This window comes from Anomaloglossus baeobatrachus, chromosome 9, assembly GCF_048569485.1.
Source record: "Anomaloglossus baeobatrachus isolate aAnoBae1 chromosome 9, aAnoBae1.hap1, whole genome shotgun sequence".
Lineage (NCBI taxonomy): Eukaryota > Metazoa > Chordata > Amphibia > Anura > Aromobatidae > Anomaloglossus > Anomaloglossus baeobatrachus.
In genome coordinates, this window is record NC_134361.1 from 229,215,552 (window position 1) to 229,236,047 (window position 20,496).

The 20,496-nt window shown below is 48.2% G+C and overlaps 3 protein-coding genes across 4 annotated transcripts in view; 2 read left to right on the top strand and 1 right to left on the bottom strand.

Annotated features, from left to right (window-relative positions):
* Nucleotides 1–2,894, top strand: part of USP20 (ubiquitin specific peptidase 20) — a 22,182-nt gene extending 19,288 nt beyond the window's left edge. For both annotated transcript variants that reach the window (XM_075324725.1, XM_075324726.1), the window contains exons 23-25: nt 1,498–1,569; nt 1,776–1,954; nt 2,233–2,894. In XM_075324725.1, coding sequence (XP_075180840.1) covers nt 1,498–1,569; nt 1,776–1,936 — 233 coding nt within the window. In that variant the 3' untranslated portion in view covers nt 1,937–1,954; nt 2,233–2,894. The remainder of the gene's footprint in view (nt 1–1,497; nt 1,570–1,775; nt 1,955–2,232) is intronic.
* Nucleotides 2,895–4,577: 1,683 nt separating this feature from the next.
* ENTR1 (endosome associated trafficking regulator 1) lies at nt 4,578–12,713 on the bottom strand. Its single transcript, XM_075323023.1, has 8 exons — nt 12,542–12,713; nt 11,078–11,190; nt 8,931–9,317; nt 8,720–8,793; nt 7,995–8,106; nt 6,817–6,879; nt 6,586–6,725; nt 4,578–6,509 (listed from the first exon to the last, which is right to left on the bottom strand). The coding sequence occupies exons 1-8, from the start codon at nt 12,600–12,602 to the stop codon at nt 6,416–6,418; spliced, it is 1,044 nt and encodes a 347-aa protein (XP_075179138.1). The 5' UTR covers nt 12,603–12,713; the 3' UTR covers nt 4,578–6,415.
* A 41-nt stretch (nt 12,714–12,754) lies between these two features.
* The window catches only part of PMPCA (peptidase, mitochondrial processing subunit alpha), a 44,211-nt gene continuing 36,469 nt past the window's right edge, over nt 12,755–20,496 (top strand). The window contains exons 1-6 of the mRNA XM_075324730.1: nt 12,755–12,852; nt 13,250–13,452; nt 17,070–17,149; nt 17,260–17,342; nt 17,612–17,706; nt 20,040–20,140. Coding sequence (XP_075180845.1) covers nt 12,806–12,852; nt 13,250–13,452; nt 17,070–17,149; nt 17,260–17,342; nt 17,612–17,706; nt 20,040–20,140 — 609 coding nt within the window. The 5' untranslated portion in view covers nt 12,755–12,805. The remainder of the gene's footprint in view (nt 12,853–13,249; nt 13,453–17,069; nt 17,150–17,259; nt 17,343–17,611; nt 17,707–20,039; nt 20,141–20,496) is intronic.

A 20,496-nucleotide genomic window follows, 5' to 3' on the forward strand; every position in this document is an offset into this window, starting at 1 on the left:
TGTCATGTCGTTTTTTTTTGTTTTTTTTTTTATATTAAACCGCTCTCAATGTGTTTTAAATGGTGCAATGTGCGCCACTAACGTGGTTTAAAAAAAATAAAAAGTAAAAAATTCCATGTATTTATCTTAAAAAATGGTTTTATATGCTTAGGTGAATGCAGGACATATATAGGTTTAAGTGATAGGGGCGGAGCTTCTGCTGGTATCAGGCGTCACTTTTTTTACTTAGCCACGCCCCCAGCATAGTAATTGAAAACACCACAGGTCCTTCAACATCACTTCTCTGCTGAGCTCCGCCCATTATGGTCACATGATCGTGACAGCACAGGTCCTGCACAACCACTTTTTTTCTGATTACCACAGGTCTTCAACATCACTTCTCTGCTGAGCTCTGCCCATTATGGTCACATGATTGTGACAGCACAGGTCCTGCACAACCACTTTTCTTCTGATTACCACAGGTCCTTCAACATCACTTCTCTGCTGAGCTCCGCCCATTATGGTCACATGATCGTGACAGCACAGGTCCTTCAACATCACTTCTCTGCTGAGCTCCGCCCATTATGGTCACATGATCGTGACAGCACAGGTCCTTCAACATCACTTCTCTGCTGAGCTCCGCCCATTATGGTCACATGATCGTGACAGCACAGGTCCTGCACAACTACTTCTTTTCTGATTACCACAGGTCTTCAACATCACTTCTCTGCTGAGCTCTGCCCATTATGGTCACATGATTGTGACAGCACAGGTCCTGCACAACCACCTTTCTTCTGATTACCACAGGTCCTTCAACATCACTTCTCTGCTGAGCTCCGCCCATTATGGTCACATGATCGTGACAGCACAGGTCCTTCAACATCACTTCTCTGCTGAGCTCCGCCCATTATGGTCACATGATCGTGACAGCACAGGTCCTTCAACATCACTTCTCTGCTGAGCTCCGCCCATTATGGTCACATGATCGTGACAGCACAGGTCCTTCAACATCACTTCTCTGCTGAACTCCGCCTATTATGGTCACATAATCATTACATCAGCACAGGTCCTGCACATCCATTTCTCCAGCTGATTACCACAGGTCCTTCTCTTCTGCGTGATGATTACCACAGGTCCTTCACTGTTCACTAGAGAAGTGGTTGTGCAGGACCTGTGCTGATGTCACGATCATGTGACCGTAATGGGTGGAGCTCAGCAGAGAAGTGATGAAGGACCTAAGTTAAAAAAAAAAAAATCCTGCATGAATTTGAGTGACTGATCCTAGCAGAAGCTCCGCCCCTATGACTGAAACCTACAATATGTCCTGCATTCACCTAAGCATATAAAGTCTTTTTTTTTTTCTTTCTAACCATCTTATTGCTGCATGGTACATAATTTAAAACACATTAGGGACCGGTTTAATAAAAAAAAACCCCGACATGACTACCTACCTAAAAGCTTATCACCCACCCCTATGATGTTAATGGCAATGTCAACTGTGTGTCTATTTTCTTCTAGATCCGCCAGGACCAATCGATAACAGTAAGGTGGCGCTGACCAAGAGCGGGGGACATGTGCAGCCAAAACAGGGTGAGGAGGACCCAGCACATTTATTTTCAGTATACAGCGTGTAATTCTTCATGTCTCCTGCGGTGGTGCTGCAGAGAAGTTGAACACTTTTTGCACACTAACTCCACCCCTTTTGCGCTCAGTTGTGATCTGCGGCATAGATCACAATTGAGCGCAAAGGGAAACCTTGTCAGAAATTAATTCGGGCTATGTTCCTGTTCTTATAGGTGCAGATTATGGTCAGATCTCTGAAGAAACCTGGAACTACCTGTTCAGCATCTACGGAGGCGGCCCGGAGATCGCAATTCGGCAAACCATAGCCCAGCCGCAAGAGCCGGAGAGTCTGCACGGAGAGCAGAAGATAGAAGCCGAGACGCGAGCTGGCTAACCAGGACCAAGCCTCAGGGTCGGAATAAGTCATATCGGGTTGCAGGGGCAGCTTTAATTTATCAGGCCCCTCTATTTGGCACTTTGGGGGGCTGCTAAACGGGTGTAATAGCATCCAATCTACCATGGCCTCCCTATTACAACCTCTTTTTGCTGGTCGAGGGTACACAGAGCTGCTGGAACACACCCCCCCCCCCAAAAAAAAAAAAAAATTGCACGGCCTAGAAAATGGTGAAAAAATGCTATTTTTTCTTTTTATATATTCAATTTAATTTTTATTTCGTCTTTTTCCCGCAGGTCCACATGAATGTCCGCCCCCTAGTGGTAGCGCTGAGTACTGCGCCAGGTTACCGCACTTCTAGAAGCACTTTTTCGGGACGAGCTACGCGCACAGACACTGTTTTAACCCTTTAGCGTTGGGGACGTACGTTACAGATATTAAAAAAAAAACAAACTATTTAAAATGTTTAACTTCCCAGGTCATTAGTTTACTAAACTGTGGGGCAACGTACGCCGCCACTCACCGATGTAGTATGTTACGTACGCCTGGAGACGGGGCCCTGCAGCCAGCTTGCATTATCGATTAACCCATCGTGCACCCGTGGGCGGCCATGATTGCTGCCGGCCAGCGCCAGCTTGGATTTAACCAGTTGCAGTGGAAGGACTTGGAAAGAGAAGACTGAGCACTTTGCAAAGGCATCTGCGTGAATCTTTGACTCAAGGCATGCTGGGAGTTGTAGTTTTACAACAGAAAAAAAGCGGCAGCTCCGGGGGGGGGGGCTTGTATAGAATAGGACGCCGCCCCCATTCTAGATGACGTAGCTTTATCGGACGTGCTGTGATCGGCCTCACTGTGATGTGCATGCTGCTGTGTTGTCGTCAGACCTTCTGTACAGATCCAGTATTACACAGCTTAAGGCTGGGCGGGGTCAAATATAATAAAGAGAAATCTAACAAAACCTCATCAGGTTGTGTCAATAACTGGGAATATAGTTTATAAATCATTGTTTGGTTTTAAAGATTCCAGTCCTACAGTGCCTGACTCCGCCCCTTGGACTCCTAAAACCAGTTACACTGTATCTTCTTCCACTTTCCTATATATCTGTCCACTCTAACACGGTGCGGATAAGGCAGAATATAAAATAACAAATAAAGCACGCAACACATTCCGAATAATCTTTTTAAATAAAAAAAAATGTTTAATAATAATTTATTATAAAAACAAAATGTCACATTTGGTTTCTCTGAGTTCTGCGGATCAGGAGACGCGGCGCTCGCCCTATACATTTCATATACATTACAGAACGTAACACTGCATAGATTAATATAGAAGAAATATTCTGCACTCTTTATTGAATATTTAGATCCTGATCCAGTGCAAGGGTTAATGAGGAGCCTCTGCAGCCAGACTATAGAATTAATGGCTGCTCGTCCTGGATTCTCTGATTGGAGGCAGCGGTGATGGACGTCCGCACAGGAGCACAAGCGTCTCAGGGTCTCCATTCTTCAGAGTATACAGGCGCCCAGAATGTTACTAGCACAGGGAATTTCACTGTCCTGCAGCCTCCCCCCCCCCCCCCTCCCTCCCTCCTCCTGCAGCCTCTCTCCACCCACCCCCCCTTCCTCCATCTTGCAGCAGCTCATCATCCCTCCTGCAGTAGCTCCCCCCCCACTTTCTTCCCTCCTGCAGCATCCCTCCACCCACCCCCCCTTCCTCCCTCCTGCAGCCTCTCCCCACCCCCCCTTCCTTCCTCCTGCAGCCTCTCCCCACCCCCCCTTCCTTCCTCCCTCCTGCAGCCTCTCCCCACCCCCCTTCCTTCCTCCCTCCTGCAGCCTCTCCCCACAATCCCTTCCTTCCTTCCTTCCTCTCTCCTCCCCTTCTGCCCTCCCGCAGCTTCTCCCTCCCGCAGCATTTCTCCTCCCCCCCCCCCTCCTGCAGCCTCTCTCCACCCACCTTCCTCCAGAAGTCTCCCTCCTCCCCCCCTTCCTGCCTCCCCCCCTTCTGCCCTCCCACAGCCTCTCTCCTCCCCCCCCTTCCTTGCTCCCTCCTGCAGCATCTCTTCCCCCCCTCCTTCCTTCCTCCTGCAGTCTCTCTCCACCCCCCTTCCTCCCTCCCCCCTCCCTCCTGCAGCATCACCCCTCCCCCCCTTCCTCCCTCCTGCAGCATCACCCCCCCCCTTCCTCCCTCCTGCAGCATCTCCCCCCCCTTCCTCCCTCCTGCAGCATCTCCCCACCCCCACCTTCCTCCCTCCTGCAGCATTTCTTCCCCCACCTTCCTCCCTCCTGCAGCATTTCTTCCCCCACCTTCCTCCCTCCTGCAGCATTTCTTCCCCCACCTTCCTCCCTCCTGCAGCATCTCCCCACCCCCCCCCTTCCTCCCTCCTGCAGCATTTCTTCCCCCCCCTTCCTTCCTCCCTCCTGCAGCATTTCCCCACCCCCCCCTTCCTCCCTCCTGCAGCATTTCCCCACCCCCCCTTCCTCCCTCCTGCAGCATTTCCCCACCCCCCCTTCCTCCCTCCTGCAGCATTTCCCCACCCCCCCCTTCCTCCCTCCTGCAGCATCTCCCCACCCCCCCCCCCTCCTCCCTCCTGCAGCATCTCCCCACCCCCCCTCCTGCAGCATTTCTCTTCCCCCCCCCCCCCCCTACTTTTCTTGCTTGTGCAGCAGTCCTCTCATGAATTGCTCCTGCAGTCATAGGGCAATTTAAGCATTTTTACAAATAGGAAAGACTTGGAAATAGTCTGATCCCGAGTGCAGCCTCCTCAGCCAATCAGACTGACAGGGGCGGCGGGGGGGGGGGCTTAGATATAGGCGCTCCTTACAGACGGCCATTGTAGGGTGTTAGCCACTATAAGACTGACTACAGTAACGGTCATGGTCACTAATAATGCCTCTAATTGTCTGACTTCAGAGCATTTTCACCACCTCTGCCTGCTGTCACTGAATGGAAATAGCCGCTGGCTTCACCTGCGCTGACACATTGTAACAACCAGGACCGGAGAGCTTGGATTTCTGATGCGATTACCTCCTAGATTATTTCCTAAAGTGGATGCAATTGTAGCGAACCCTCAGCTGTGAGGTGTAACGTCTTCACCGGACTCCTATAGACCCTTATTAAAGTGCTCTACCACAATTATCATATTAAATTAGTTACTATAAATAGAAATGTAAGGACGCTCGGTCTATAAAAGAGAAAAAGAAATAGAATTACATCATTATTTAGTAAAAGTGGAAATATATATATATATATATATATATAAAATATAATACATGAACTCAATGCTAGACCCACAGTGTCGGGAAACTACAACTCCCAGCATTCTGTGCCAATAGCTGGAGAACTGCAGTTTGCAGACGGAAAATAATCCCGCTGGTGCAGGGGGATCTAGTGTAATCACACCCTAGTGGCCACTAAAATAAACCCAAATGACCAAAAAAAAGAAGTTTTAGGGAATATACATATCTTTTTTCTCACTTTTGAAAAGTTCTAGAAAGTCCCTATAAGAGTCGATCCCTATATATGAATGTCTATGAGCTGCAAACTCGGATTCCGCTCTGCCAGGAGGAGTAATAGAGGGACGTCAGCCACTTTTATTTAGAATACACGGAGGGTCTATTCCTGGAAAAGCTCCGGGAGAGTAGATTAATATAAAGCATAGTATATAGATCAGTGTGTGAATGGGGGAAGGGGGCAGTGCTGCCTTAATGGGGGGGATGTAGCAGTAAGGCTATTGGATTGATAATCTCTTTCTATAGGGGGCACAGCGCTGCCTTTATGGGGGGTGGGATGTAGCAGTAGGGCTATTGGATTGATCAGCTCTTTCCATAGGGGGCACAGCGCTGCTTCTATGGGAGGGGGATGATGTAGCAGTAGGGCTATTGGACTGGTCAACTCCTTCCATAGGGGGCACAGCACTGCCTTTATGGGGGGGGATCTATCGGTACGTCTTTTGGATTCATAAGCCCTTTCCACAGGGGGCACAGCGGTGGCAGCCATCTCCAGATATATAATGGTTCTGAAAGGATCGGGTCATTACGTGGACATGACGGTAGTAATATGGAGACCCTCGGGAGTGATAAAACAGCCCACCCTGACCAGGAACCTGTTACAATTAGAGGGTCTGCTTCTTTTTACCAGAACAGCGCCACTCCTGGTTGCAGGCTGTGACTGGTACTGCAGCCAGCTTTAGTCACTTGCAGTTGTAATACCAGATGCAGCCTGTGGATAAGGGGGGCGCCTTTTCTAAATAAAAAAACACAACCTGCAGAGTTGTAAAAGTTGCCAGTAATGATAGTGAATGTGGAATAACGCAGGGCTGGGATATCGTGGCCACAATCGGTCCCCCCGTAGTCCCAGCCTTATTCTCATCATAGACCACCCCTTTAGAAAACAAAGCCAATCAGAAATCTCCAGACATGGAGCCGTGGACGGGAGGCGTCTTTTCGGGGGGGGAATGGCCCAATTCCATAGAGTATAGTTCTATGATCCGTCATCGTGGACTTCTGCTATCTTGTCAATGGATCGCAGCAGGTCGGCGACAAGGTTGAGGTCCTCGGCTCCGGCCACCAGTTGCCTATGGTAAGGGGGGGTTAATATTAGATAAAGAGGTGCGAGGCGACAGCCCCCCCTAAACACAGCCCCCCACGTACTTGATGGAAGCCCGCGCTCCGCTCACGGCCTTGTGCAGGTTCTCCAGGGCCAGGCCGGCGTTCTGCTTCACCGCGTTCATCCCGGCCGTCTCCCCCCGCCGCAGAGCCTCGTTCTCCGCTTTGTATGTATTTAGCTGGATCTGAAAAAAAGGGAGGTGGATGCCAAGGGTCTCCACCAGTACTACCACCCCCCCCCGGGCCAGAAGATGGGAGTGATCGCTCCCTACCCACCTGCAGCAGAGTCACCTCCTGCTTCAGTTTCGTCACGTTGCTCTCGGCTTTCGCGGCTCTTTTCTACAAGAGAACAGTCAAGTTCTAATATAAGAGGGGTTTGAATTGTCACCATTTTGCAATATCTCTGCTTGCGGTCACTGAACGGAAATAGTCTCGTTTCCATCTCCACATACTCTGGGTATCCTTGGTCCACGATGCTCCATACCTAAGTACGTATGTATCGATCAACGCACTGCCTGACAACTCACCCTCGATACAGAGTTGTCAGGCAGCACATCCTGTCTCCTGGCACAGTAATATCCTGCAGGGAACTACTACACAGACGCAGTTCCATGCACAGTGAGTGACCAGGAGCACCAGTGTACAGGAAATCTGAAGAAGGAGCCTCATTCTCATGATTGGCAGGGTCTCCTGGATGGTTCTGCTCCCCAGAATGAAGGAGCTTTGTCACACTGTCTCCTTATACAGTAATGTCTCACAGGGAACGAATACACAGCTGCAGTTCCATGCACAGTGAGTGACCAGGAGCACCAATGTACAGGAGCCTTATTATCATGATTGGCGGGGTCTCCTGGATGGTTCTGCACCCCTGAATGAAGGAGCTTTGTCCCACTCTCTCATTACACAGTAATGTCCAGAAGGGAATACACAGCCGCAGTTCCATGCACAGTGAATGACCAGGAGCACCAGTGTACAGGAAATCTGAAGGAGCCTCATTCTCATGATTGGCAGGGGTCTCCTGGATGGTTCTGCTCCCCAGAATGAAGGAGCTTTGTCACACTGTCTCCTTACACAGTACTGTCCCGCAGGGAACTACTACACAGCCGCAGTTCCATGCACAGTGAGTGACCAGGAGCACCAATGTACAGGAATCTAAAGAAGGAGCCTCATTCTCGTGAGTGGCGGGTGTCTCCTGGATGGTTCTGCTCCCCAGAATGACGGAGCTTTGTCTCACTGTCTCCCTACACACTAATGTCCCACAGGGAACTAATACACAGCCGCAGTTCCATGCACAGTGAGTGACCAGGAGCACCAGTGTACAGGAAAATCTTCATTCTCATGAGCAGTGGAGGCATCAGATGCTGATGTCCCATCGATCAGAAAGTACTATACCCCTTTATGATTGACAGTGGCAACTCCTATGTATTGTCTGGTACATAACCGTGGTTACTGACCGTCATCATCTGCAGGTTCGCCTCCACTTGCTGCACCATGGACTCCAGGTCTTGCGCCTCTTTCTGCTCCTCCAGGATTTTTTTTTCCAGTTTTCGCTCGAAATGTTTAACCCTAAAATGAGAGGATATCCAGCTCAGATATTGTGGGCATGATGACAACCTGTACAGTAAAAGTTCTCACTTAAAATGGGTTATCCCTACCTTCATAGATGGATCCATTATTGTATAGAGATTGTAATAAATAGCACTTTTGCAATTTACTGCTTATTAAAATATGCATCCGTTCATGAGATATTAACACTTTTGTATATAGCTGGTTGCCTAGGAGACCGACCACCTCTGCTGTCTAGTTTATAAGCAGTGCTGTCAAGCGGACCAGGATTAGGAAATAACAGTGTGCGCCAGCGATACTCACCTGGTTCAACAGATCTCAATAGAAAAGAGCTTGAAAGTGCTGCGCACGTCTGCTGTCTATCAGCGGTGGTCGTGTTCTGCTATCAGCAGTGGTCGGTCACCATGGCAACTAAACTAAAGTGTTCGTATCTCAAGAATGGACGACATTTTTAATAAGGAGTAAATTGCAAAATTGCTTATATTTACAAGCTCTATCTGACAATATCTGTGGATGGGGTATGACCCTCAAAGATTTAAAGGGCTGCTTCAGTTTTCAATATGGAGTCCTGCAGCAATATTTTAGGATTCTGCGTAGAAGAAGGGATACTGACCTTTCTGCCTGGGATTCATTAAGTTTCTGGAGTTCTTGGATTTTACGCTTTAGACAATTATTTTCTTCTAGGACCTGGAATACAAACACAAGGGATTGTATTAAAGGGAATGATGGCACTTAAAGGGATTGTCCATCCTCGCGCCTGCCCATCATGGACAGGGCAGATGCGTGATGGGCAGGTGTCGTACACCTTCATTTGTGCCTCCTACCTCTTCATAGCTCGTCCGCTTGTTCTGGAGGGGCGCTCTATCAGCGGGGGTCTTTGCGGTCGGCAGCGGAGGCTCCGGATGGGTGTAACCATCATCATCATCAGCAGGGGGAGAGGTACGTCCGGGAAGACACCACATTGTAAACTGATCGCCCCCCGAGATGTCGCTGTACACGTAGGACTCGTTATAGCTGCTGTCCGGAGAAGCGCTGACATTAAGGGTCTGCTCCACCACCGACGGGTGATAGCTCCCGCTCCAGTCCTCCTCATCATCCTCATCCTCCAGGAGATCAGTGCCTACGGAGGGGTCCTTAAAAAAAGTATCCTGGTACCTTAAGGCAAACTTGTCACGAGCATCGGGGAGGAGGGCGCTGTCGTGTTTGGCTTCCTAGTTAGGGAACAGAATGAGTTTTTATCATAAAAAGTTCTCAGTCTTAAAGGGACAGTGTTCCCTAAATTAAACTGCCTCTCTTAGCCAATCAGAATGACAGACTTCATATCTTGATGGGCAGAGACACACGGGCCGATGAGTGGCTGCGCTCTCTTCATTATGGCACAATTAGCGGGTGCATTTAAAGGGACCTGTTTCTCACAATTCTACATGATGGCATACATTAATCAGGTTATGATTGGCCGTTGTCTACTCCCCAAAAAGAAGGCGCTTTGTCACACTGTTTCCTTGCACAGTAATTTCCTGCAGGGAACTACTACACAGACGCGGTTCCATGCACAGTGAGTGACCATGAGAACCGGTGTTCAGTAAATCTAAAGAAGGACCCTCATTCTCATGATCGTCGGGGGTCTCCTGGATGGTTCTGATCCCCAGAATGAAGGAGCTTCATCACACTATTTCCTTGCACATGCAGGGAACTACTACACAGCCACAGTTCCAAGCACAGTGGCACAGAAGGACCTTCATTCTCATGATCGGCGGGAGTCTCCTCGATGGTTCTGATCCCGAGAATGAAGGAGCTTCGTCACACTGGTTCCATACACAGTAATGTCCTGCAGGGAACTACTACACAGCCGCGGTTCCAAGCACAGTGAGTAACCACGGCCACCGGTGTACAGGAAATGTAAAGACGGAAACTCATTCGGATGATCAGCAGCGGGTCTCATGGATGGTTTTGATCCCCAGAATGAAGGCGCTTCGTCACACTGGTTCCTTGCACAGTAATGTCCTGCAGGAAACTAATACAGAGACATGGTTCCATGAACAGTGAGTGACCAGGACCACCAGTGTACAGGAAATCTAAAAAAGGACCCTCACTCTGATGATTGTGGGGAAGTCTCCTGGATTGTTCTGCTCCCCAGAATTAAAGTGCTTTGTCACACTGGTTCCTTGCACAGGAATGTCCTGCAGGGAATTACTACACATCCGCGGTTCCATGCACAGTGAGTGACCAGGAAATCTGAAGAAGGACCATCATTCTCATGATCAACAGGGGCGTCTCCTGGATGGTACTGATCCCCAAAAATGAAGGAGCTTTGTCACACTATTTCCTTGCACAGTAATGTTCTGCAGGAATCTACTACACAGCCGAGGTTCCAAACACATTGAGAGACCAGCAGCTTCAGTGTACAGGAAATCTGACGGAGGACCTTCATTCTCATGATCGGTGGGGGTCACAGATGTTGATATCCCACCGATTACAAAGTGATATACCCCTTTGTGGTTGACGATGGCAACGCTGCTGTCCTGTGCAGAACTAGCATAGTGGGAAACCCTGCTTAGTAGATTAAAGGAGGTCTCCTCTGACTACACACATATGTAGTAGTGAATTAGACCCTTCAAATCTCCGAAGTCTTAAAGGGATATTCTCATCATCTCTCTTCAGGAGCGCACCGCTCCCCTGCCACATGGCTCCCTGTTTGCCATGGGGCTGTGCACTTCTGATCATTGAAAATTGTGCCGGGGGCTTTGGCGTTTGCAGGGTCCGGCCGCCTCAGAGCAGCACTTACAAGCTTGTGCTTCTTGCCTAGGAAACAAACTGACGGAAGTGGCCAGTAACCTAGACAACAAGCGGTAAACAATAACATTAAAAATCTTGAGAACAGAGAGGGTTTTTGATAAAAAAAAAAGTAAATTGCTATTTTATTTAATGAGAAGACCCCTTTAAGGGTTCCCTATAATCTAATGTCACTCACAACAGAGAAATCCCCTTCACCGTTTCTTCCTGGGGGGAGCGCACAGGATTTACTTTTCACAAACTCCTTGAAAGAAAATGGATTTCCTTCCTCTGGATTATCCACATCATTATCTGCAAAAAAAAAAGAAGGGTCATACAGAAATGAGGGCAACATGGAAGGGGCGAGTATCGCAGCAGTAAGGTCTCGCTTTACGGCACCCTCTTACCCCTGATTGGACAAGTTGGGGGGGTGTAGAAGGGCCCTAATTACCCCTCACTAACCTCCTTTTATTAAGAAATCTATTTGAAGCCCCTAAAGAGTTCAGTCTACTTTGTTCCAGAGTTCAAGATACAATAGAAAGACTCCTGGGTCACATGACCTCAGAACTGATACAATGTATCAAACATTCTATTGCTGCAAGAGACAATTTAAAGGGCCAGTCGGTTTTTTTTTTAAGAAGTCTAAGCCCCTAATCTGTCACAGATTTTATGGGATCAGCGGGGACGCTTAATCACGATGTTTTTTCATACGCACGTCACATATTGGCCACGGTGGCTCGTCTCCGTTCATGTCCCCTCACTGATTAGCTGCAACGTTCCCATGGGTGCCTGATACAGCTAAGAACCCCAGATTTAAAGGGATTGTCCACCTCTAGAACCAGTTTCATTTTTTTAGTTAAATACATGTATTTGGAGCTAAACATCATTTTTCCAATTTGGTTCTGTTAAAAATTTTGCACCGTTTGCTTTTTACGGTTTGTTTGTTTCCCTTCACGTTAAACTTTGATGTGGTCTGCGGTCATGAATCAGCTGAGGAGCTCAGAAACAGTCAGGCAGGGGTTACACCCTCTCCCATTGGACTGTCAGAAGGAGCTCACTGATGGTTTCTCAGTTAACTCGGTCACCAACTGCGGTCATCAATCAGCTCCGAAACAGTCAGACAGGAGCTACAAAATCTCCCATTGAACTGTCAGAAGGAGCTCACTGATGGACTCTCAGTTAACTTGGTCATTAATTGAGCGGACATAAATTAGCTGAGGAGCTCAGAAAAAGTCAGAAGGGTTACATCCTCACCCATTGGACTGTGAGAAGGAGCTCACTGATGGATTCTCAGTTAACTCGGTCATAAATCTGCTCCGAAATAGTCAGACACGAGCTACAAAATATGCCATTGCACTAAAAGAAGGAGCTCACTGATGGACCCTCAGTTAACTCATTCACCAACACGGGGCATAGATGGCAAACGATGCAAAATTTTTAATCAAACTCAATGACAAAAATGATTTTTAGCCAAAAATACATAGAGTAAGTTAATAAAAATATATTGTCCCTGGCCCCTTTAAGGCGAGGAGTAGGCGAGTTTAGTCCCAAAAAATATCATTTTACAGTGGAGTTCCCCTTTAAAGAGGATTTTTGAGCGCACAGAGGGTTGAGTGCCCCTTAAAGTGAAGCCCCTGGGGTAGAGCGCGCCCCCTACACTCACCTTCCTGGATGATCAGGGTCTTGCCCCTCTTCCCCGGGGGCTGCCGGGGGTATCCGGACATGGCGCGGGGTTCACAGTGCCCGGCACAGGCAGCTCATCCCCTGCAGGGGGCGGTGAAGAGCCACGGGGGCCGCACATGGAACGCAAAGAGCGCAGCCTCAGCTGACTCCGCCCACAGCGGAAGTGACGTCAGACACTGGACAGGAAGCCGGAAGTGAGCTCCTGCGACCGGTCCCGGGGGAGGTCAGGGGTGAGAGTGCCAAGATGGCGACCAACATGGCGAAGAGACGAGCGTGGGGCGGGATGCGACGGTAAGTGGAGGACAGACACTTGTCCCTTGTGTCGTGGAAGGGGACCACAGTCACAAACACACCGGGAGGGGGGCTGTATTGTCACTATATCATGTTACCCATGACAACAGGACTACAACTCCCAGCATGCCCTGACAGCTGCTATAACCCCTCTGTTTTCATTCCATGAGAAATTCCACACAAGATTCCTCAACTGTTTTTCTAATTTTGTGTTTTTCTTCCATTTAAATGGTTAAATTTACAAAAGAAAAATAAAAAAAAAATGTGGTGTCATGCCAGTGATTGTCAGCAGCAGAAGTGATCGGCGGCAGCGCTGATCCCGGCTGCTGGAGGCTTTTATAGTCACTGGTATTTATACATGTCAGTGATTTTCTCTCCGGTCTGCTCTGTGTTCCAGGCTCGGGCTGCCGGCGTACCGGAGGTTCAGCAGCGGGAGCCCCTACCCCACCATCCCGCTCACCGCGCCCCTGCCCGGGGTCCCCAAACCGGTGTTCGCCAGAGTGGACGGCCAGGAGAAGTACGAGACCAAGGTCACCGCCCTGGAGAACGGGCTGCGGGTCGCCTCCCAGAACAAGTTTGGACAGTTCTGTACGGTGGGACGTAAGTGGAACTAGAAAATGTGACTAGAGAGTGCAGCTCTGGAGTATAATACAGGAGGTAACTCAGGATCAGTAATGTATGTACACAGTGACTGCACCAGCAGAATAGTGAGTGCAGCTCTGGAGTATAATACAGGAGGTAACTCAGGATCAGTAATGTATGTATGCACACAGTGACTGCACCAGCAGAATAGTGAGTGCAGCTCTGGAGTATAATACAGGAGGTAACTCAGGATCAGTAATGTATGTACAGTGACTGCACCAGCAGAATAGTGAGTGCAGCTCTGGAGTATAATACAGGAGGTAACTCAGGATCAGTAATGTATGTACACAGTGACTGCACCAGCAGAATAGTGAGTGCAGCTCTGGAGTATAATACAGGAGGTAACTCATGATCAGTAATGTATGTACACAGTGACTGCACCAGCAGAATAGTGAGTGCAGCTCTGGAGTATAATACAGGAGGTAACTCAGGATCAGTAATGTATGTACACAGTGACTGCACCAGCAGAATAGTGAGTGCAGCTCTGGAGTATAATACAGGAGGTAACTCAGGATCAGTAATGTATGTACACAGTGACTGCACCAGCAGAGTAGTGAGTGCAGCTCTGGAGTATAATACAGGAGGTAACTCAGGATCAGTAATGTAATGTATGTACACAGTGACTGCACCAGCAGAATAGTGAGTGCAGCTCTGGAGTATACTACAGGAGGTAACTCAGGATCAGTAATGTATATACACAGTGACTACACCAGCAGAATAGTGAGTGCAGCTCTGGAGTATAATACAGTAGGTAACTCAGGATCAGTAATGTAATGTATGTACACAGTGACTGCACCAGCAGAATAGTGAGTGCAGCTCTGGAGTATAATACAGGAGGTAACTCAGGATCAGTAATGTATGTACACAGTGACTGCACCAGCAGAATAGTGAGTGCAGCTCTGGAGTATAATACAGGAGGTAACTCAGAATCAGTAATGTAATGTATGTACACAGTGACTGCACCAGCAGAATAGTGAGTGCAGCTCTGGAGTATAATACAGGAGGTAACTCAGGGTCAGTAATGTAATGTATGTACACAGTGACTGCACCAGCAGAATAGTGAGTGCAGCTCTGGATAATACAGGAGGTAACTCAGGATCAGTAATGTAATGTATGTACACAGTGACTGCACCAGCAGAATAGTGAGTGCAGCTCTGGAGTATAATACAGGAGGTAACTCAGGATCAGTAATGTATGTACACAGTGACTGCACCAGCAGAATAGTGAGTGCAGCTCTGGAGTATAATACAGGAGGTAACTCAGGATCAGTAATGTATATACACAGTGACTGCACCAGCAGAATAGTGAGTGCAGCTCTGGAGTATAATACAGGAGGTAACTCAGGATCAGTAATGTAATGTATGTACACAGTGACTGCACCAGCAGAATAGTGAGTGCAGCTCTGGAGTATAATACAGGAGGTAACTCAGGATCAGTAATGTATGTACACAGTGACTGCACCAGCAGAGTAGTGAGTGCAGCTCTGGAGTATAATACAGGAGGTAACTCAGGATCAGTAATGTAATGTATGTACACAGTGACTGCACCAGCAGAATAGTGAGTGCAGCTCTGGAGTATACTACAGGAGGTAACTCAGGATCAGTAATGTATATACACAGTGACTGCACCAGCAGAATAGTGAGTGTAGCTCTGGAGTATAATACAGGAGGTAACTCAGGATCAGTAATGTATATACACAGTGACTACACCAGCAGAATAGTGAGTGCAGCTCTGGAGTATAATACAGTAGGTAACTCAGGATCAGTAATGTAATGTATGTACACAGTGACTGCACCAGCAGAATAGTGAGTGCAGCTCTGGAGTATAATACAGGAGGTAACTCAGGATCAGTAATGTATATACACAGTGACTGCACCAGCAGAATAGTGAGTGCAGCTCTGGAGTGTAATACAGGAGGTAACTCAGGATCAGTAATGTATATACACAGTGACTGCACCAGCAGAATAGTGAGTGCAGCTCTGGAGTGTAATACAGGAGGTAACTCAGGATCAGTAATGTATGTACACAGTGACCACACCAGCAGAATAGTGAGCGCAGCTCTGGAGTATAATACAGGAGGTAACTCAGGATCAGTAATGTAATGTATGTACACAGTGACTGCACCAGCAGAATAGTGAGTGCAGCTCTGGAGTGTAATACAGGAGGTAACTCAGGATCAGTAATGTATGTACACAGTGACTACACCAGCAGAATAGTGAGCGCAGCTCTGGAGTATAATACAGGAGGTAACTCAGGATCAGTATTGTAATGTATGTACACAGTGACTACACCAGCAGAATAGTGAGCGCAGCTCTGGAGTATAATACAGGAGGTAACTCAGGATCAGTATTGTAATGTATGTACATAGTGACTGCACCAGCAGAATAGTGAGTGCAGCTCTGGAGTATAATACAGGAGGTAACTCAGGATCAGTAATGTAATGTATGTACACAGTGACTGCACCCGCAGAATAGTGAGTGCAGCTCTGGAGCATAATACAGGAGGTAACTCAGGATCAGTAATGTATGTACACAGTGACTGCACCCGCAGAATAGTGAGTGCAGCTCTGGAGTATAATACAGGAGGTAACTCAGGATCACTAATGTAATGTATGTACACAGTGACTGCACCAGCAGAATAGTGAGTGCAGCTCTGGAGTATAATACAGGAGGTAACTCAGGATCAGTAATGTATATACACAGTGACTGCACCAGCAGAATAGTGAGTGCAGCTCTGGAGTATAATACAGGAGGTAACTCAGGATCAGTAATGTAAAGTATGTACACAGTGACTGCACCAGCAGAATAGTGAGTGCAGCTCTGGAGTATAATACAGGAGGTAACTCAGGATCAGTAATGTATGTACACAGTGACTGCACCAGCAGAGTAGTGAGTGCAGCTCTGGAGTATAATACAGGAGGTAACTCAGGGTCAGTAATGTATGTACACAGTGACTGCACCAGCAGAATAGTGAGTGCAGCTCTGGAGTATAATACAGGAGGTAACTCAGGATCAGTAATGTAATGTATGTACACAGTGACTGCACCCGCAGAATAGTGAGTGCAGCTCTGGAGTATAATAAAGGAGGTAACTCAGGATCAGTAATGTAATGTAATGTATGTACACAGTGACTGCACCAGCAGAATAGTGAGTGCAGCTCTGGAGTATAATACAGGAGGTAACTCAGGATCAGTAATGTATGTACACAGTGACTGCACCAGCAGAGTAGTGAGTGCAGCTCTGGAGTATAATACAGGAGGTAACTCAGGATCAGTAATGTATGTACACAGTGACTGCACCAGCAGAATAGTGAGTGCAGCTCTGGAGTATAATACAGGAGGTAACTCAGGATCAGTAATGTAATGTATGTACACAGTGACTGCACCCGCAGAATAGTGAGTGCAGCTCTGGATTATAATACAGGAGGTAACTCAGGATCAGTAATGTAATGTATGTACACAGTGACTGCACCCGCAGAATAGTGAGTGCAGCTCTGGAGTATAATACAGGATGTAACTTACATACTTCGGCTTTTTTTTGATATTTATCACTTATTTTTCTGCTTTTTTCTTACAGTTCTCATTAATTCCGGCTCCAGACATGAAACAAAGTATCTCAGCGGCATCTGTCACTTTCTGGAGAAACTGGCCTTCTCTGTACGTGCATCTTCCTGCGGCCGCCTCCACGTCTGATGATTGGATATATTACTGCAGACGGTCTGTATATTATGGTCGTCATTCTCGGGTTTGCTTTTTTCCCTCTGTAGTCTACCTCCCGGTTCGGCAGTAAGGATGAAATTCTCCTGACGCTGGAGAAACACGGAGGGATTTGTGACTGTCAGACCTCCAGGTAAGGATCGAGGCACGAAGGATAGAAAGCAGATGACACGTCTTAATGTTGTTGTGTGTGATTCCAAAAAAATATTATTGTGCTGACAACTGTCAGCAAGTAGGGTAATTGCTGTATGCAGGATTTAATTTTTTTTTTTTTGCTGGCTTGGAAACAGCGCCACCACTGTCTACAGGCGGTGTGTGGTATTGCAGGTCAATCCAATTGAAGTTGAAAAAAAAAATAAATCATTGTTTTTTTATGGATAATCTGTTCTTGTTTTCTTTCAGGGACACCACAATGTATGCGGTGTCTGCAGACTCTAAGGGCCTGGACACTGTGGTCAGCCTGTTGTCAGATGTGGTCCTGCAGCCGCAGTTGTCAGGTACAGAGCCGCCGTCTTGTTGCTGTTCATCCTACATCTGAGTTCTGTCCCTTGCCTCATTAGTGGGTTGTATATAATGCGCAGATTGGAGGTGTTGTCGTCATTTTTGACACCCAGGGTCCATGCTCCCATAAGCTAACATGTGAATGTGGGGGTGGGGGGTGGGGGGGGGCGCCGTGTACCTCCATAACCACAGCCACGAGTGCCGAAGTGACTGAAATAGAAATGACTGTTCTCCCCAGCTCTTAAAGGGAAAGTGTCATCAGAAATTATTTATTGTTTAAATCAGGTTTTTATATTTAATGTATTTTTTCAATGTTTTTCAATTTTAATCGCCATATAAATAATTATTAGAAGTCTTGCCATTTTCTTTTTTTAAAACATTACTTTTTTTATTAGATTATAAAATCATATATTGCATCATATTTTTGTGAACAGTGATAATACTTCTTATTACAACAAGTTATTTGGAAAGGCCGGGGGAGGGGTGGTGACATTAGATTGTACCCGTGTGTTACCCATAATGTTACACCTCTACATCCGCAGTGTGTAATCTGGAGGATAGACAGCTGGCCCATTTTTTGAGGAATAGTGATGTCTTGTTAGTGGAAGAGGCAATTATTTTCGCGGAAATCTTGCCATTTTCAAGTCATCTGCTTTTTCAGCACTCTCATTACCATCACAGACAGGCATACGGTTATTGATAACACCTCTATACACAGTAGATAACACAGGATCCACCATTCACAATAGGTGATATCACAGCTCACCTCCTCCTCCTGTACAATGACTGATTACACCTCTATATACAGTAGATAGCATAGGATCCACTATACACAATAGGTCGTGTCACAGCTCACCTCCTCCTGCATAATGACTGACACCTATACAGTAGATAACACTGGATCCCCCATTCACAATAGGTGATATCTCAGCTCACCTCCTCCTCCTATACAATGACTGATAACACTTCTATATGCAGGAGATAGCATAGGATCCACTATATACAGTAGGTGATGTCACAGCTCACCTTTTCCTGTAGAATGACTGAAAACCCCTCAATATACAGTAGATGGCATAGGATCCACTGTACACAATAGGTGATGTCACAACTCACCTCCTCCTGTAGAATGACTGATAATACAGGATCCACCATTCACAATATGATGTCACCGCTCACCTCCGCCTCCTGTGCAATGACTGAAAACCCATATATATATATACACAGTAGATAACAAAGTATCCACCAATCACAACAGATGTCACAGCTCACGTCCTCTTGTTAAATGACTGATAACACTGCTATATACAGATGTTAACACAGGATCCACCATTCACAATAGGTGATATCACAGCTCACCTCCTCCTCCTGTACAATGACTGATAACACCTCTATATACAGTAGATAACACAGGATCCATCATTTACAATAGGTGATGTCACAGCTCACCTCCTCCTCCTCCTGTACAATGACTGATCTTGCCTCTAACATACATGTGAAGAATAGTAGGAGTCTAGTATTTGGTTATTGTGTAGAGATTTGCTCTTGGGCATAGGCCCTGTCCTGTATGAGCGCTGTGCACCCCGGGGGTCTATTTCTAGGCGCTGCTGTACAATTTCGGCTGTACTTCACTCAGACGCAGGTCGCCTGTGGGGAAACTGGCATATACGTTAGAGGCATTATAGACGCGCCTCCTTACAGGACGAGTAGGGTTGAATAGGCTGATGTATAAGGCCAGGTGCCGCACACTGGGGTGACCCCGCCCCCTTTTACCCCGCCCCCTGTGACCCCGCCCCCTTTTACCCCGGCCCCTGTGACCCCGGCCCCTGTGACCCCGGCCCCTGTGACCCCGGCCCCTGTGACCCCGGCCCCTGTGACCCCGGCCCCTGTGACCCCGGCCCCTGTGACCCCGGCCCCTGTGACCCCGGCCCCTGTGACCCCGGCCCCTGTGACCCCGGCCCCTGTGACCCCGGCCCCTGTGACCCCGGCCCCTGTGACCCCGGCCCCTGTGACCCCGGCCCCTGTGACCCCGGCCCCTGTGACCCCGGCCCCTGTGACCCCGGCCCCTGTGACCCCGGCCCCTGTGACCCCGGCCCCTGTGACCCCGGCCCCTGTGACCCCGGCCCCTGTGACCCCGGCCCCTGTGACCCCGGCCCCTGTGACCCCGGCCCCCGTGACCCCGGCCCCCGTGACCCCGGCCCCCGTGACCCCGGCCCCCGTGACCCCGGCCCCCGTGACCCCGGCCCCCGTGACCCCGGCCCCCGTGACCCCGGCCCCCGTGACCCCGGCCCCCGTGACCCCGCCCCGCTGATGCGGAGCTCCTCTGTTGCAGATGACGAGCTGGAGATGACGCGGATGGCCGTGCGCTTTGAGTTGGAGGATCTGAACATGAGGCCGGATCCGGAGCCGCTGCTGACGGAGATGATCCATGCGGTGAGTGCCCCCCATACACACTGAGCACTAACTGAGGGGTATTTGGCTTTTGGGTGACATTTCAGGGTGATCCTATCATGCCCTCTGACCTTTATGTGACCTTCTCTAATCTGTTGGATGCTCATATGCTACTTTTCAAGGACTTTTTGCACAACTTGCTGTTCCCTAACAAGGAGCTTAATGGTAAATTTCACAGCAGGTGTTTGGTTCATGAATCGCCCAATAAATTTCGTGGTTCAATTAGAATTGGTATCTACAGTCTCCTCCTCATGAGACCAAGACGACACCTGACAATTGATCAGCAGGACCGCGCCATTGTGAGGCTTCATGTAGGATGTTCTCAGGTGTCACTGAGC

What these genes read in the sequence shown, in the direction of transcription:
- ENTR1 (XM_075323023.1), bottom strand. Translation starts at nt 12,602, where the DNA reads ATGTCCGGATACCCCCGGCAGCCCCCGGGGAAGAGGGGCAAGACCCTG. An exon ending in CGAACCTGCAGATGATGACG is followed by an intron (nt 6,880 to 7,994) that starts GTCAGTAACCAC and finishes GTTCTCTTGTAG; the next exon opens with AAAAGAGCCGCGAAAGCCGA. An exon ending in AGGAGGTGACTCTGCTGCAG is followed by an intron (nt 6,726 to 6,816) that starts GTGGGTAGGGAG and finishes CCTTTTTTTCAG; the next exon opens with ATCCAGCTAAATACATACAA.